Here is a 16,863-nt window from a genome sequence, read left to right as displayed (position 1 = left end):
CATCATTTCTATGCTCTGTACTCTGACACAGAAAAATCAAATCCATTGTGTCACAACAGTCTGAAGCTATTAATAATATTTTACTATAAAATGAAACAACTTAATCCAAATACATGTATCTTTCGGTTCTGGCTCTGTTTCTCAGTACCTGAAATAGCTTTGCCAACTCCAGCAAGGACTTGGCTGGAACAACAAACTCTTTATAATAAAGAAGCATGATTTCCAAGAGCAGCATCTGTATCCATTGACAAAAAATGTTTTATTAAAATTATTTAACATACTGTACATGTACTGTACTTGTCATTTAAGTGTGTGTGTTGTTGGGGGGGGAGGTGGTCTAATGGCTCAGCACTACACCCTGGATTGAGCTTAGTCTCATATCAATACTAAGAGGCAATGCATTTAATAAAATCAAACTGGTTTATACATACAAACAAGAGACAAAGTTGACCTAAGTGTCCATTGCAGAGGTGTTTTACATGTACGTACCTGTTCTCTCAAATACTGTAGAGCCCATCTGGAGCATTTTGTCTTTAGATGCTATATAAACAAACATAAAGGGAATTGTTCATTATTTTATCTTCCAAATTACAACTACAGGCACAGAACATCACTAACATAAGTTGCAACGTAAGAAATTGAAAACGTTTTTGGTGTTTACAAGATGTGGAAGTTTTGGAGAAGGAGAAATGCTGTGGGAACATGCAAGTATTTACACAGTTTTTTTGAGCTCTCCCACATGTTCCTGGATGTTTTAATTTAACAATTAGACTATGAGCTCGAGACTTCTGTCATGTGACAGGGCACTAATTAAAGCCCTGAACACATAACACCTGTTACATGTACATGTACAGACAACTGAGTGTGCTTGACGGGTCCTTGATGTTACAGGACTAACGGGGTAAACTTGCTTGTTTGTTACAGTTGTGAAGATCAAGGCAGCAGGTGTAAATCCTTTCACAGACACTTCAAAAATGCAAAGAAGGAACCGCCAGTTTGCACACTGCTATTCTACTCACTATCTACAGCGTAAAACAAAATAGTGAGTGGCATAGAAAATCAGAAAATGGGATATATGATAGAATGCTGGAAACATTCATCCAAAGCAGCCACTGTAACCTTCTCTCAATGAACTGAAGATACATGTACATGTAACTCACTAGTGATGCCCCTAAGGTGTCCTGTAAAGGAACTTTGGCACAACAGCAACTCTTGTACTGATCTGTGATCTACAACAAGATTGTGGATGTCAAAAAATATGTTACAGTATGATTCTGAACTTCCCTCAGAGTGAAACAGACACAAAGCTGAGAAACAGCAAGTTACCATTAGAGTGGTTTTCAACTGAGTGTCAAAAGTAATCAGGTAATTATTTTGGTTTTAGTTTTACTACTAACAGTTTAAGATTGGCTGAGTAGTCTAATTGCTAGTACTGTAGTTGGCTTGGTTTTGGTTTTATAGCACTCAATTAAAAACCACTCTGATACTTGTTGTAGTTCCAGCTCAGCCTCTCTTCACCCATTCAAATGTTATGTACTAAGTGACAGATACATGTACAGTACAGTACTGAACAATAACTATGTGTGTGAATGTATGACATATCCAAACTCAATAAACAATGCAAAAAGGACAGTGCAGTGATAATGTCAAATTGAAAAATGTAACACCTTCATAATCATGACATCCTTTTCTTGCATGGCTTCGATGCAATCTGCAAACTCCTCCTAATGACAGATGAAAGTGTGAAAATTAAAATAAGAGAAAAAGCTAATCAACCCTGGGCAATCTAATAGTTTTTAACAGTAATTTATAGTAACCAACGTTATAACCAGGATTGTACACTTCAAATATTAAATTTATAAACACTTTTTTCCATACATGTAATTGAATACAGCAATCATTTAAATGCTGCATTAAAAATAATGTTCTTTTAGATGACTTTGTGGTTCATGCACATTATTAATTAACAAAATGTTGACAAATCTGTTTCATAACTATTACAGGGCTCGAAAAAAGTGCCGTCCCATTGCCCCAGACAAGTAGATTTTCCTTCTGGGCAAGTAACTTTACATTCTCACTTGCCCAATGGGCAAGAGACCAAGCAAGTCACCCACCAACTAAGTCATTAAAAGGGCAAACTAAGACTTGCCATGGGCAAGCAAAATTTGAGAGATACTTGTCCCGAGGGCAAGTTGGAATTCAAGTTTTTTTCGAGCCCTGTATTACTGAATGGAAAATTATCTGAATTAAAAAATGGTGGACCTACTCTATATGGATGCCTTGGGTCTTGCCAATAACTTAACAAAAACTTAACACACTGTAAAATGTGAAGACGTTCTTCAAAGTAGTACTCCATTATCTGAACAGAGGAGAAAATAATTTATTATGTCAAAATGACAATACTTAACATGTAACAATGGGATGTATCTGTTGTAGTTACAGTAATATTGGGTTTTTGACTATAGTAGGGATAATTATATTTATATTTATATTGAAAAAAAGTAAACTCCAGAAAACTATCAAATGCTACACTGTAAGATCTTCAAAAACCTAATCCATGTTTGTATGTGTAGGCTGTGTGCATATTTTACCTTTTTCTTCTCTTTATTTAAATTCTGTTAAATACAGGTCAATAACCAAACATGTATCTGTAACATTACTGAAACAATTAAATTCATACTTTTCTTTAACACACCTTTAATAAAAGTCCCTCAGTTTGAGCCTCATGTTTTAACATATTCTGGGTTAATTACATTGTAAAGAAAATAAAGATATACAGTCATACATGTAATATACAGGTAACAAGCATGAAAAGATACAAAACTCAAAGATTGTAGATTCAATTACATTATTAAAAATAAATGACAGAGGTAAATGAGAAGCATGAGGTCAGCATTGGGGAAACATTGGTTCTGTTATTGTTTCTGCAAGCTTATGGACCAAGCCACAGGTTCTATCTATAAACTCGCAAAAAGTAACGCTAGTGAAATGACCGTTACATGTAAAATAACATATTCACTACATGTATGTATTCATTCTAATCAATGGCTGTTTTAATACAAACCAGCAGCTGTTGTTTAGAGCCTCTAAAGTCATTCTCCAAATAGCTGCCAAACAACTGCAAACTCTGCCATTCATCAAGATTCTACAGTGTACGGATGATGAATCACATTAGAAAATAGATATCCATTGTACATGTATAAAGAGGGCACTGAACAAGTCCACACACATTCAAGCACAACAGTGAAAATAATGTCATAAGGGACCCTTACAAACTCGGCAACACATTTTAGTTGTACAGTAGCATTGAGCATGGACTCACCAAAAATTTGCTGACTTTTGTTACAAACTCCTTCCTCTTTGGTTTAATATTTGGAGACTTTTGAAGAGTTTCAGCTGATTGGGTGCTAAAAACAATTAAAATATTGTACTATTTGATCAGTTTGTAAAATTTTAATACATAATTTGTGAAAAGATACAAACAGCAAGAAATTATAAATAAATATAAACCTTTTGGGTAGCAATAAATCCTTAAAAATGAAAATGAATTTTGTCAGATGCCTACAGATGTACATGTACATTTACAGTGAATGAGGCAGTTTATTTAATACCAAGAGTACTGTATCATCATAACCTCGGTAAATCAAGCAATTTTGGTTCAATAATAACAAAGGTATTTTTAGATGATTCAGCCGTATACACGTTCTGCAATGTGACACAAGATACAGACTGTATAAACCAAGGATGGAAGTGGTTGACTTGTTACTGACTGTTCTCGCAAGGACAAATTATTGCTGTGCAAATTTGCATTGTACATTTGTACATTGTACGACACAAATTTCACGACCCTCATAGTACATGATCAGAAGAAGTCTTGCAAAATTAAAATCACCCATTAAGCATTTTCCATGTTTTATCCTGAGACTAATAATTATTGTGTTTTTGGTCTACATCTTACTTAGGATTCATGCTGAGAATCAATAAGATGTATTGTAGAGAGTCGACAAAATCGATAGCACATGTATGTAATCATACTTTGGTTCCTTGTAGTACCCAGTCCCCTGCAGTAGACGATCCTTCTTCTGCTTTAGTTCCTCCGCTATTTGATCCTAAAAACAAAACAACCACAAGAATCACTAGTAAACATTCGTATGTGTTGGCATATTTCACATGTTGCTGAAAAGGCTCTTGAAATTGTCAAACAGTAGCTGGTTTACTAAACATCTTGGGGTTAGCTGTTCTTCAGTCTATCAACATGCATGTGCAACCCTCCAAGTTAACTTTTTTCCTTAGTGGCCATTTGACCACTGACTGTTCAGGTTTGGTCGCCAGTGAAAAATTTTAGTCGCCAAAATATATGCATAAATTAATAATTAATTAATAATAAATAATAATCTTATTATTATCTAACTGTATTATTAATAACATTTTCCTTGAACCACCAAGTAAATTGAAGTCCCGTTCAGTGAAAGAACTACCTAATGTTGATTCAAATATGCTTTTATTGGAATGATTGATGATCAAATGAAATAGTTTCTGATCACAATGAAAAAGTACTATATTATTGCAACAGTGTTGTGGGTTGATCACAGTTAACATTCAGTCATTTTAAATTGATTGGCTTTCACTTTCAATAAATCTTTTACAATGGTTATAATAATTCAAATGTACATGCCTTCAAATAGCTCCATCGATTTACAAGTGACACCACAAATGTCAAAAACCAAAGGTTCAGACTATCTTCATTATAAACTCTTGCTTGAGTTTTTAATATTTTATAATCACACTTAAATGGTAACTTAGGAATGACTTGAGCACTCCAAACAATTCAAACTTTCACACTATGAAATAAAGCTTTTTTTGTTTTTAATCTATACTAGTGACACATATTTACAAGTCTACAGCCAGCACACAGAAATCCATATTTCTGCATTAAAACTTAGAAACCACATGTGGTATGGACTTCAGATTGACGAAATGGTCTTCTTGATCTTTTTGAGGATTTGAACCATTCCTTCATTGCTGGCGCTGGTTGTGAAATCAACCATCAAAAAGTGTGAGCACGTATGAATGAAACGTATGTTTACCACCATTTTTCCTGCAAAAATATTTGATGAAAATTAAGAAAAAAGTCGCTTCACAAAACCCAGAAATATTTGTGTAAATCATTTATAATTCACACAACAAGAGCAGTGCAAACGACACAGATTATACCAAGTTAAAATAAGATAGCCTCATTCGCAGCTGAATGGCAGAAAGTTTTCCAATGTTTATCAAGGCAGCATCAAATTCTTGCTGAGACCATAAAGTGAACACTATTTTTACCTTATCGCTTACGTATGATCTTTTTTAAATGTTCAACCTTGTTTTCTGCTTGAATAAGCAAACAATATAAAACTTCATCTGAAAATTAAAGACTGTATTGAAATGGACAGAAAAGTTCATGCTCAGATTGTTTGTTATTTCAAATTTAATATGCGAACCGCGGAACGCAAACACTCAACGCGAAAATACTTTCACAAGTTTTAGGGCAATCACTGAGACGGCTATTTCTTACTGATGAAATCTTTGACAGTTCAAAAATAAACCCAGGTTCGTTCATACAAGTGAAATTTATTTACAACTGCTAGCCGCTTTTCATCACAGTTTTTTTTTTATTTATAGAATCCCCTGTGCTTGTGTTATAAAGTTTGCTGTAAAGTCAAGTATTTTCGTGTCCACTGAAACAAAATATGTTTCTCAAATACATCTGGATGTTTCTCAAATATATTATGGATCCTGTCATCGTCGAGCTTTCCAAGCTTTTGCAATTCCTCTTCTTTTCGATGGCAAATGACCGGATTGCATGCATCTCACGTTTCCAGGTAAAATTGTCACATGCCAAAGTTCAGTTGAGTGGAACGAATTTCATTGCGTCCCAAGCTCAACTGAATGCAATTCCTTGATCTTTGTTTACCACGTAACATTTCATTTTATTCAGTCTCCATTTCTGTTGGTTAAAATCCCACAACAACTAGCTTTGCAAAGTGAATTCTTAATGCTCAGAACGTTTTTCTTTTCGATCCGGATGATAGTCCGCTCAAGCTCCTGAAGCATAGGTCATGTTAATTTTAGTCGCTGAGCTGGCGACTTGCGTTCTAATTTAGTCGCCAGCTCCAAAATTCTAGTCGCCATGGCAACTAAAATGGTCGCAACTTGGAGGGTGGATGTATATTTAACATGCTTCTATCTTAATAAGGTCATTTACCACAAACATTTGGATATTCAAATGTGACCTTCATAATTCGTTTTGCTACTGTATTTCTAACTTTCTAAAAGTAAATACCTGGCAAACCTATCTCAAGACACAGAATGTGGTCCAAAGGGATTGCAAGCTAAGATTATGAAAAGAAAATAATGAGGTAATGTATGCATGAGCTTACATGTTGGGAGGTACTGCATCAAGGGTGATGAAGTAAGGGTAACCTTTATAGTGTTTGCTTACCCCAACCTAAGAACTACATGTAACCCTAAGCTAACCTGCAATTCTCTGCCTAACCCTAAGATACTCAGCTAGCCCGAACATACTGAAACGTTGCTTAACCGTAAATACTAAATCCCACTCAACGCCAGCGAGTTAGTCTTTCCGGGTCATGTACATGTACAGCGCATTGTCTCTGTACCAGTTAATGCAAGATGGCATTGTCCGACAAGATCATACTGGTTAAGCTTTGCAAACTTACTGGTTCTTGCAAGGAGGAACGTCCAGTTATGATATGCCACAACCCACGGTTAGATCTGACGATAAAGAAGAACATAACCGTCAATGAATTCTTGCAGATTGCATGCATTGTCTACCGACCGAGCTTTATAGGTAATTGAACGAGAAATAACACAGAAACATGGCATTATGAGCAGTTAAATCGCAGTCAAACTGTACTTACATTTCAATCGATGACATTGTAATGATTTTCTATTCACAGTAAGCATATTTACAAGGTTTTTTGGTTGAATTTAACCCCAACAGACAATCATGTGCTCCCGCCATTTTGTGCAAGCTTGGAAACCACGCGCTCGATTGCCCTGGGCATGAGAAAAGCTCGTTTTCTCTGTTGTGTAAACTAATATGAAATGTCCTCGAAAGGCTCATTCAGTTCCGATCATGCATCCATGATTGTAAGAAATAGCTGAGAGCAAAGAAGAGTAACAACAAGTAGAGACTGATATTTGATTCCTTTCTCTCCATATTGAAAAATCTGAAACAATCTGGATCATCTGTTAAAGACTCTTTTATCACTTACCATGATGCACTACGGGCAAACAATCATATCGTAGGCTCCTGCGCACATCTAAGAAGGGGGTGAATAGGAGTATGCAAATCCGTCAATCCGTGCCTTTTTGCGCCAAATCCGTTTGTTCAAATCCGAAACCGCAACCACATCCGGAAACAGAAGTGTAAAACTTCAAAGGCAAACTGGTAAATGTGAATGCCATTGTTAATTTCACACAAATAGTAAAAAAGGCCGCATGCTTGATGACTATAACGCGGTACAATTTTAATAACAGTCTCACACCTGAATTTAATGAGCTTCGTTCGAAAAAAGAAATAATTTGGATGAACTCATTAGCATACCGACCAAGGCTGAAGAAAGATCTATGATCCAAATTTCGTTTAGGAACATCAAGACAGGCACAATCCGGAATCTGCGCCAAAATTCACAGCTGATCCACGATCCACCGTGTTTTCAAAATCCGCGAATCCGCTCGGTTTACCGCAACAATCCACAATCCGTGCGCTTTTTAAGGCCAAACGGCTGTCGATCCGAAAACCTACTCACCCCCTCATTTAAGATATATGACGTCAATTCACGAATTCGAAACTCCGTGCTTATTCATGCTTTAGTGTTCATTAGAATTCATTTTATATATCTTATTTTTATTCGGCTCTTTTTTTCCCGCATTGCTCACGCAAAAGTTCTTACGCATCCCACCGTTGCTATGAACTGTCACCAAAGCAACGAGAGTTATTCCATGCGCGTGCTTAGTGATGTCATAATGAAAGTCGGAGCAACAAACAAATATACAGCTAGATGTCGTCGATTTTGCAGCATTTTTTCGTACCATGACTTCATCAGTGGATCCTGCGTCAAGCATTTTCGGGCAAGTTATCTATTACGTCTACACGTGGCTCCCGATGACAACTAAGAATTCTAGGAGGAGTAAGAAAGATTCTCGACAATGTAAAAAGCGTGTTAATTTTTCACAGCCTGTAAAAGATAAAAGTGAAAGCAGCCTTCATATAGCGGCTTTAAAAAGCTCACACGGCCTTCCAAGCACTCCAAACTGTTCAAAACTCCTTTTGTTACACTCTTTACCTGAAACATGCCAAGGACAGGAGGGATTTTTGCAAGAACTTGATCCCCGTTCTAACCTTGAGATTGTTGGGTACAAGTTTTTGTCAAACGAAAAGAAGACCAGCAAAAGATCAGCTCTGAAGCGATGGCTGCGCCAAAGAACTAACGTTGTTCACAAAGAGACTGTTCACTTTGATGAACGCTTCGGTTATGGAGGAAGACATGATCTCTGCTGCAGAGAAGTGTTTGAATGTTCACCGAGACTAGCAGGTAAAGCCTTAAAGCGACTTAACGATTTTAGTTTTTGGTCACTTAAAAAGGATCTTTCATTAATTAAAAACAGAGCCTCCCAAAACTTATTCATCCGCTTAGGCCTAGATCGTAATTTAGCCAATCGGAACAAACGTGTCTTTTCTTTTCTCAGTCAACAACAGGTACATATACAGCAACAATATTAGCTAATATTTAGGCATGAGCAGGCAACTTTTATCGCCAGTTGCGGGATCTAACTTTGAGTTCTGATTGGTTCGCTGTTTGATTGGTTTACTGTCTAGTTGGCTCGGGACGTGACAATTGGAACGTTGGTAGGAAACCGCTCTTCTAAGCCTTGAGACAGATTGGATACAGAAATATTTAACCCCAGAACTGCCAGTATCGTAGATGGGCATATTTTCTCAGTTCAGTTGTAATATGCAGTGCTGGATCCAGGGAGAGGGTCACGGGAACCCCCCTCCCCCTCCCCTCCCCTAACAGATTTTTACTTTTCTACTTGTTTGACGCTGAAATTCTTGCATCGACAGGATCTCCTCTTTTTACTCAACTGGTTGGCTTGTTTTTTGACGGAAAGCCATTGTATTTGGCCACTAATCTAAATTCCAGGCATATTCCACAATGAAATGTTTTTGGCAGTACCCTCTGATGGTCACTGTCCTCTGCTCGCAAAGCATCTTTGTCCGACCAGCGTTAAAGTGCCACTGAAACGAAATTTTCGTACTCTCTTTTTTTAGCCCAATTTATAGTTTCAAACGTGCTTAAAATAATGGTGAACTTTATTTCTGTCAAATCCTAACGGAAAGTGCTCTTTTTAGCTGCTGAAATCGACTTTTTGGAGCAAAACTGTGTCCGGGCTCTGGAACCGAGTTTAAGGACCTTGTGACGTCACTGGTTGTATTCACGCAAGAAGCGCTTAAGATTCTCTCTTGTTTTCACTTGATTTATTTAAGTTTATTCTTCATATTGTCGATACCTAGTAGTTTCCTACCTTGTAATTTCAGTCCAGCCTTGACATGAAATACACATCATAAACGTTGGAGGGCGCCAAAGAATGTAGATTCACCAAAATGAATGCTACAGATTAGAACAGCTCAGGATACTTTTCGAACATCTTGAGTACTCGATTGGAGATTTCGAAGACGAGTGTGGCAACTTTTGTATCACGTCCTGAAGCCTAAACACGATATTTCGTCGTCTGTTTTCAGCCTGGTTCTGAAATTTGGATTCTCACGTTTATCTAAGGTCTATTAACAAGGTTCGAATATGTCCTCGGCAACTTTGCTGCATTAAAAGCCGTAAGCGCATCAGCCATCCGCACAATCATGAAGTTATTAACGGTCCACAAGCTTTGAGTCGAGTACTTCTTTGCACACAGAGAGCATCTTTTTATGATACTAATAAGTGAGAGTTCTTGTGGTAGACAAAATGTATCTTTGAAAATTGTGATCCGCAGCAGGGTTTGCTTTATCGCCGCATACGTATCAGTGTAAACAAAGCGGGAATTTCGCTTCTCTTTTACACGTATCTCCCAATTGTAATATTTCACGGCCGATGGATAACTTGGAGTTCTTTAGCACATACTTATGTCTATGATCTTCATTTAATAGTATTCAAGTTCAAAGCAATTCGTTAAACGTCACTAGTTTATTATTTAGTCGAAGGTTTATTAAACAGAATTTGATATATGACCTTTCGCCGCCGACATTGTCACGCTTTCTCTCGTTTCCTGAAAACATATAATTGTAGGGTCATGGCAGCTAAGTTTACCTTTATAGTTTAAATTCGCTCCCTCATATAAAATAAGAGGGTTTCTTAAATTGTTGCTGTTGTGATAACTTGTAGGATGTAGCAGATACAACTAGACTAAAGGTCACTGTGGCACAATCTCGTCCGCGGTGAAACTCACAAAGCGTCCGGTTTCCTCGAAGCGAAGCGACTCGAAAACTCGAAACGTTGTTGCTACGATTCGTGCAGCAGCACTCCGGATAATATTTTCAAAAGCCGCTTTCTCTTGTTTTCATTTCTTTTAACTTTATGAGTGTAGATATTGTTTAATTGAGTGCTGACCATTTCACTAAGAGTGCCGATCATTTTGCGATCTAAGAACTCCCACTCGTTTGCTTGCTTACATAAAATATCCAATTAAATAGACTGAAAAACCCCAGGATCGACTCTCCACCTCTTCATGTCTAAGGCTACTCTTATTATCTGCTTTACAGCCCTGAGATGTCCTTAAGATGTTTTTTGGGGGGCTTCGAACAGTATTCTCTTCTCCCATAATCACTCTAAATTTTCAGCGCGGCATGAGAGCAATACAACCAGTGACGTCACTAGGCTGTTTTGGCCGCGCCAAGATGGCCGCCAATTTTGGGCTTAACCAGCCAATTTCGAACGGCTGAAAAAGCAGTTTTCGCTTACCGTATGCGAAAAAAAAGTCTGCAGTGTTTCCAAGTAAGGTTGAAACTTTATTACTAAGCAAAAATCTCACATACGAAAATTTCGTTTCAGTGGCACTTTAAACACGTGATCGTCTATGCTTTCTGTGAAAATTCGGCATGGCGACAACTTGGCCTATAAGTTCGTTGTTTCAACGTGTAACGGCGGAGGAGGGGGGGGGGGGGAGTGGGTTGGGGTTTGTTGGTTGTTGAAGAGAGTGACGGAGTTGCGGGGAGAAGTAATTTTCCCAGAAAAGTTTCTGTAGTGTTTTCTGAGTCAAAGTTTTGAGTCCCCGATCGAAATTCCTGGATCCGCCCCTAATATGGTACACGGTTTTATCCAGCCGAAAATGAAGACCACGGAAAAAGGAAGCCTCCGAAAGTAAATCAGAAAGTAATTGAATTCGTTGATTCACACCTTAACTGTAATTCAGTTATGGAATTATTACGGTCCAATTACAATCTTTTCTCTGAAGGGTCGAATTACAATCTTTTCTCTGAAGTCAGACAAACCGTGTTAAGCTACCAACTCTATGTGTCTTCAACTCTGGTTTGCAGATTCCGGACACCAGACTGGTCATCTTGGTCTGAAAGGAAAAAGACGCCCGCCTCGGAGACAGTGGTCACGAGACGAGCTTGACAAAACTATTGATGAAGAACTTAACGAAACAAGAGGGAGTGTCGATTTGAGCGAATCAATCTCTGTTATTAGACTTTGGCCTTCTCGTGCATAATAAACTTTTTTTTAGCTCTGGGTTACGTTAGCATGACTGATTGACGTATCTGCCCGCGCACTAAGTACAGCAGAACCCCACCTGCATGATTGGTTAACGACTGCGCGCGAAAATTGGTAACCCAGCAATAACCCAATAAGATCCTTCGCAGATCTTTCTATAGAGTGGGTCATCGATCTGCACTACCATGAACAACAAAACGTAAAAGAGATTCCTCAACACACGTAACCAAAATAGTGGTGGTTGCTGCAATTGATATTTTTAATATGGCGGAAGCCTGACGAAGCTCGAAAAGCCAAAAATATTTCGAACTACCACGGTTTACAGTTTTTGTACAATTTTTATATATTTATATTTTATTTTGGAAGTGATTTTGAGTGCGTCGGATGTGGATAGAAAACGTGATGCCTTTTTCTTACCCTTCTCGTTATTCCAACACATTCCTGGCCTTGACGAGTCAAATTTCCCATAGGTGCTGCAAGGTCCACCGGCGCTTAAGTGAGTGATACGTTTTCCTTCAACAAGTAACTGAAAGCAAATTAATTACACCCAGTAGGTGGGTTTACACTGGACATTTCAAGTGCATTTGAAATTTATTTGAAGTGCACTTGGGAATAACTTGTGTGATTAAGTGAACCGATCTTGACTAATTGTACTTAGTCGCCACGGAAACTCAAAACATCAAAGGGCCGAACTGCACTCTGATCGAAGTGAGGTCAAAACCTTCCATGAGTGTGCACTTATCCAATGAAGACGTCGGAAGCTAATTATTGAAGTGGCAATCATCTGGAGCCTTAAAATTTACTCTTACAGGCGAAAAAGCGAGAATTCCTGTTGTCGATGACCTTGTTTACTTTGTTTTAAATTTTGTGAGCAAGTATGGCGTATTATAGACACTCATCGGTGAATGACAATGATCTCCTCGACCTCAATTTAAGGTAGGTTCTGTTTTATATCTTTTGCCAAAGATACGCCGGTTTTTCTTTAACTCTGATCTTCACAGATATATTTTGTGGTCGACTTGCACCGACAAAATTGCAAGCAGCAACTTCTAAAAGAATATAACCCGTTGCGATCCGCTCAAAAGCCAATCCAACCCGTTCTTCTGAAGTTATGCGAGTTCGCATTCGGGTGTGTTGGTTTTGGAGATCTGGCCTTACAAGGTACGATGTATTCAAAAGTTAAGCGAGAAACACAGAAATGCTCTTTCCATATGGGAAATCTAATGCGAGGTTTCTTAAAATAACACGAAACCAGTTTTGTGGCAGTGGCCATACCCAAGCCCTTCTTTGATACCGGTTCATCATCAGGCATCGTCGATGTCAATGAGAAATTGACCGCTTGATTGCTCGTCGTAACAGCATGAGCAAGTAAAAAAATTAAAGTGAAAATAATGACGAATAATCTCCAGCCTTCGATGTCGCATTATTTCATCCTGTCGCTCTGGCTTTCCTGTTTAAAAAGACCGTCTTCGAAACGGAAAATCACGGCTTGTAATAGTTCAGTTGAAAAGTTCTCCGGCTCTTGTCTTCGCAGATGCTTTGATATAGACACATGTGCGGCAGAGTTTTCCCACGTAAGGTAAATTCCCGTCGCGACTGCTCGCCTGTAATAACGTCAGTGTAAACGGCTTCTCTTCTTCAAGCACACTTGAAGTGCATTTGAACTCAAGTACGCTTGAAGTGCACTAAAAGTTCTAGTGTGAACCCACCTAGTATGTTGCTTATTGATCTTTTCCGTTCTAAACGCTGTCTGAACTGTATATGCCAACTTGCATAAAATTCAACATTTATTCTTATGATATTCCCGCGGCAAATGTTCGAGTGCAAATTTGATGCGCACACACCCGGCTATGACATTCAATCCAGTAGTCTTTTAAGAGCCAGTTGCTCCCCCCCTCCCCCCCCCCCCCACCCCACTCAAGCTCTGATGTACCTGTATACCGGATATCTCGATCGAAGGACACATTTGCTATAATTATCTGTCACCGATCGAAATATCACATCAGAGTAAGTGGATTTTCCTCAAAAGAGTTGATCTAAACCACCTAGAAACCTCGTCTTGTACACACGAATACACGAACGCACCAATGCGTGAACGCAAGATCACAACGGAGGGATACCGGACCAACCGAACTGGTGAACAAGAGTTTATGCAGATTGTGGAATGAATAAGAAAGCTAGCTTCATCATCACGTCTGTTTTTTTTTTTACCCAGCCTCAATCTAGCATTCCGAATAGAAATGGAAATCTTTGTGACGTGGAATACCCACGCTGCTCTGCAGGCATTTTCATCCTCCACGTAGACATGAACGCAACGCGACTGGACTGAAACATACCATATGAAGACATATGGGCATGAAATATACCATGTGATCTTTCATATATTCATTTGAGATGTACCATATCACGCACGTGATGATCGCATGAAAGAGGCAGTTTCTGGCAACTAATACACTTCCTGATCTTGCAACGCTCCATTCTCGTCCTCAAAACCGCCTGGCTCATAATCGGCAATCAACAGTTACTATTGACTCATCTTCGGTGTCTTTCCCGGAGCATCCACTTGATTTTTAACTCAAACCATTCAATCAAACTAGAAGTAAAATTCTGATCTAAATAGAATGCATGTGTTTCATTGTGGAGGACTTCACGCAAAATTCCAGCGATATTTTCTGCTAAGAAAACAACGTAGTAAATAAGTAAAAACTTAAGTCCAAGAATCTAGCCAATCCACGCATGCGTCTTTTCGTGATGCGAGGTCCCCGCCGGCTAAGTGGGTCAGACGGCTGATGATGACGAGCCTAACTCTTTTGTAGAGATCTACTCCGAGACAAAATTCACTCGAGAGAGTTAAATCTGACAGCGCTATTATAGACCAATATTCCCAGTTTTGTCTTAAAATTGTTATCCACTGTTGACTTTAAATGTCAAGAGTTAAAAACATTTGACGAAATTCGAGAAATTGTTACTGATCTCGACCTTAGCGCTGTCCTAAAATACCTTTTCTATGCTTAAAAACAACTGTTCCTGGTTAAATCAACGTGAAAAGTTTCGTTTTCGGAATGATTTACGTGGAGACTTGGCTTTAAAATATGCTGCATGCACAAGAAGTAAACAGTAAACAAGCTCCTTGTCGCCCGTTTGTTTTGCAATATAACAACTTTTTTAGATTCTTAGCCTCGGATAATGCATTTCCTGCTTTCTGATTGGTTCATTGAGCCTCGGTGAGTACAGCAAGTTAGAAATTTAGTTAATAGTAAAACTGCTACCGTAAATACTCGGTTTTGATTGGTTGGTAGTTGATCAATTTATCCCAAAGTGTATCGATAGCTGATCGCATTTCAGCAAGTCAACGCTTGGAAATGAAAGGTTTGCATTTTCAGACGAACAAAAAACTACTTATGAAGAAGCAGCAGTAACCCAAAAACAGGAAAAAATCATCATATCAGAAACGTGGCTCCGCACTTACTTGGAGTGCGCTATTTACCGCCGCCGTATTGTTATAGCGGAGCTCTGCTTGCTTCCCAAAGGGCCGCAAAGCGGAGCCCTATGATATAGGAAAGAAGAAGAAATCCATGAATGGATTTTCTCATGGTAATCATGGCTAGCGGTATTGCTCAAGGGCGCGTACGACAGCGGAGTTGCTCAAGATGGCAGCCCAGGATGGCGGCCATGCAGACATGCAGCCTTGGTTTATTACGTCCTTGTGTGATTTTGCTTTTGTTTTGTGTATTTTGAGATTGCTCAAAGTCAATACAGAAGGCCAAGTAATATACAGAAAACCTCACCGCAAAGTTACAAACCTCAAATGAAAATTCACTCTTATCCTGGGTTAGCTTAATCAGGCTTTGAACAACCTGGCCCAGGAGCTCCGCTTTTAGGCTTGGTTAAATACTAATTTTCGATAGCGCCTTCAGTGCCGCATTTCTTGCCTTCAATCTGCTTTGAAAAATAAAACAATTGCAGGCTCAAAAATCCTCTTAACCCTCCCCTCCCCAGCAAAAACTCAATTATACTCTAATCACCCTGAAACGATTATAAAATATTTTGTAACTAATCTTAATAAACACAAACACAGCATCAGGGGCGGGCATCTCGTTTATTGGTGCAGGATACAGCGAGCGTTACATCATCATAAAGAAAATACAGCAGTGAATAAACAGAAAATTAAAAAGCAAAGTTGAAAGAGATGCCTTCGAGTGGCTCTTGCATAACTTACAAATTCTTAAATAGCCTACTAGCCCCTTAGGGATTCACGCCTAAAATACTTCTACGGTTAACACGAACCATACATAGTGAACATACTCCAGTGTAATTAGCGAAACGTTACAAAATATATTTATACTCTAATCACCCTGAAACGATTATAAAATATTTTGTAACTAATCTTAATAAACACAAACACAGCATCAGGAGCGGGCATCTCGTTTATTGATGCCCGCTTTCGAAAATAAAGAAAGAGAACAAAGGAATCTAAGTGTGCAAACTTCAAGAAACTGAGAGTAAAGATTCTAACTTATCGTAATATAGCCGTAGCTAGCCGTCCTCGGCTCGATCAGTCTCCCATCTGCCGTGACATAAAGAGTGTAGATTACTGATGCCTGCTCCTTAGCGGCCCCTGTTCTTAAGCTATGTAGATCAAACAAGTGTATAAGATATCCTAGTTCCGCAAACGCATGCCAAGTCTAAAACTTTATTTTACTACGAATTTTTTTGAGAACAAAATATGCTCTATCTTTGAAGAAAATAAATTCATAAAATTAAAACTAAAAATTACATATAATAAGCATCTGTTTTGCTCTCACATGTATAAATTCTGACAAATGCATCGCAAAAACTAACGTCACAACAACGAAGGCTAGCTAACTCGTTGACGCGGAGAAAAGCCGATTAGGCAGTCACGCAAATTGCAGCTAAGCGATGTTAGAGGGATTAGCCTTAGGGTGCGCAAACCTATTATATATCCTCAAAATCATCTCGGGAGTAACAGCGCCCCCCTTTTTATGGAAACAGGTTTTGCAAGCTCAATTTTAGCCGCCTCGAGAACACTTCTATCACAAGTCAAATCACAAATCGGAAAGCCATA

The 16,863-nt window shown here is 38.6% G+C and overlaps 1 protein-coding gene across 3 annotated transcripts in view; it reads right to left on the bottom strand.

Moving 5' to 3' along the window:
- LOC145481140 (nucleoporin NUP188-like) overlaps window positions 1-7,301 on the bottom strand; it is a 39,588-nt gene extending 32,287 nt beyond the window's left edge. The window contains exons 1-11 of one of the 3 annotated variants that reach the window (XM_081459538.1): window positions 6,924-7,301; window positions 6,723-6,777; window positions 4,036-4,109; window positions 3,323-3,407; window positions 3,065-3,145; window positions 2,696-2,740; window positions 2,267-2,359; window positions 1,668-1,724; window positions 1,161-1,229; window positions 490-540; window positions 149-235 (exon numbers count right to left, since the gene is read on the bottom strand). In XM_081459538.1, coding sequence (XP_081315664.1) covers window positions 149-235; window positions 490-540; window positions 1,161-1,229; window positions 1,668-1,724; window positions 2,267-2,359; window positions 2,696-2,740; window positions 3,065-3,145; window positions 3,323-3,407; window positions 4,036-4,109; window positions 6,723-6,777; window positions 6,924-6,940 — 714 coding nt within the window. In that variant the 5' untranslated portion in view covers window positions 6,941-7,301. The remainder of the gene's footprint in view (window positions 1-148; window positions 236-489; window positions 541-1,160; window positions 1,230-1,667; window positions 1,725-2,266; window positions 2,360-2,695; window positions 2,741-3,064; window positions 3,146-3,322; window positions 3,408-4,035; window positions 4,110-6,722; window positions 6,778-6,923) is intronic. The other 2 variants (XM_081459537.1, XM_081459540.1) reach the window with 2 other exon arrangements.
- Between the last annotated feature and the right edge of the window lie 9,562 nt (window positions 7,302-16,863).

This window comes from Orbicella franksi, chromosome 3 (assembly GCF_964199315.1).
Source record: "Orbicella franksi chromosome 3, jaOrbFran1.1, whole genome shotgun sequence".
NCBI lineage: Eukaryota > Metazoa > Cnidaria > Anthozoa > Scleractinia > Merulinidae > Orbicella > Orbicella franksi.
The sequence above is the reverse complement of the archived record's forward strand: the minus strand, read 5'-3'. Positions and strand labels throughout refer to the sequence as shown.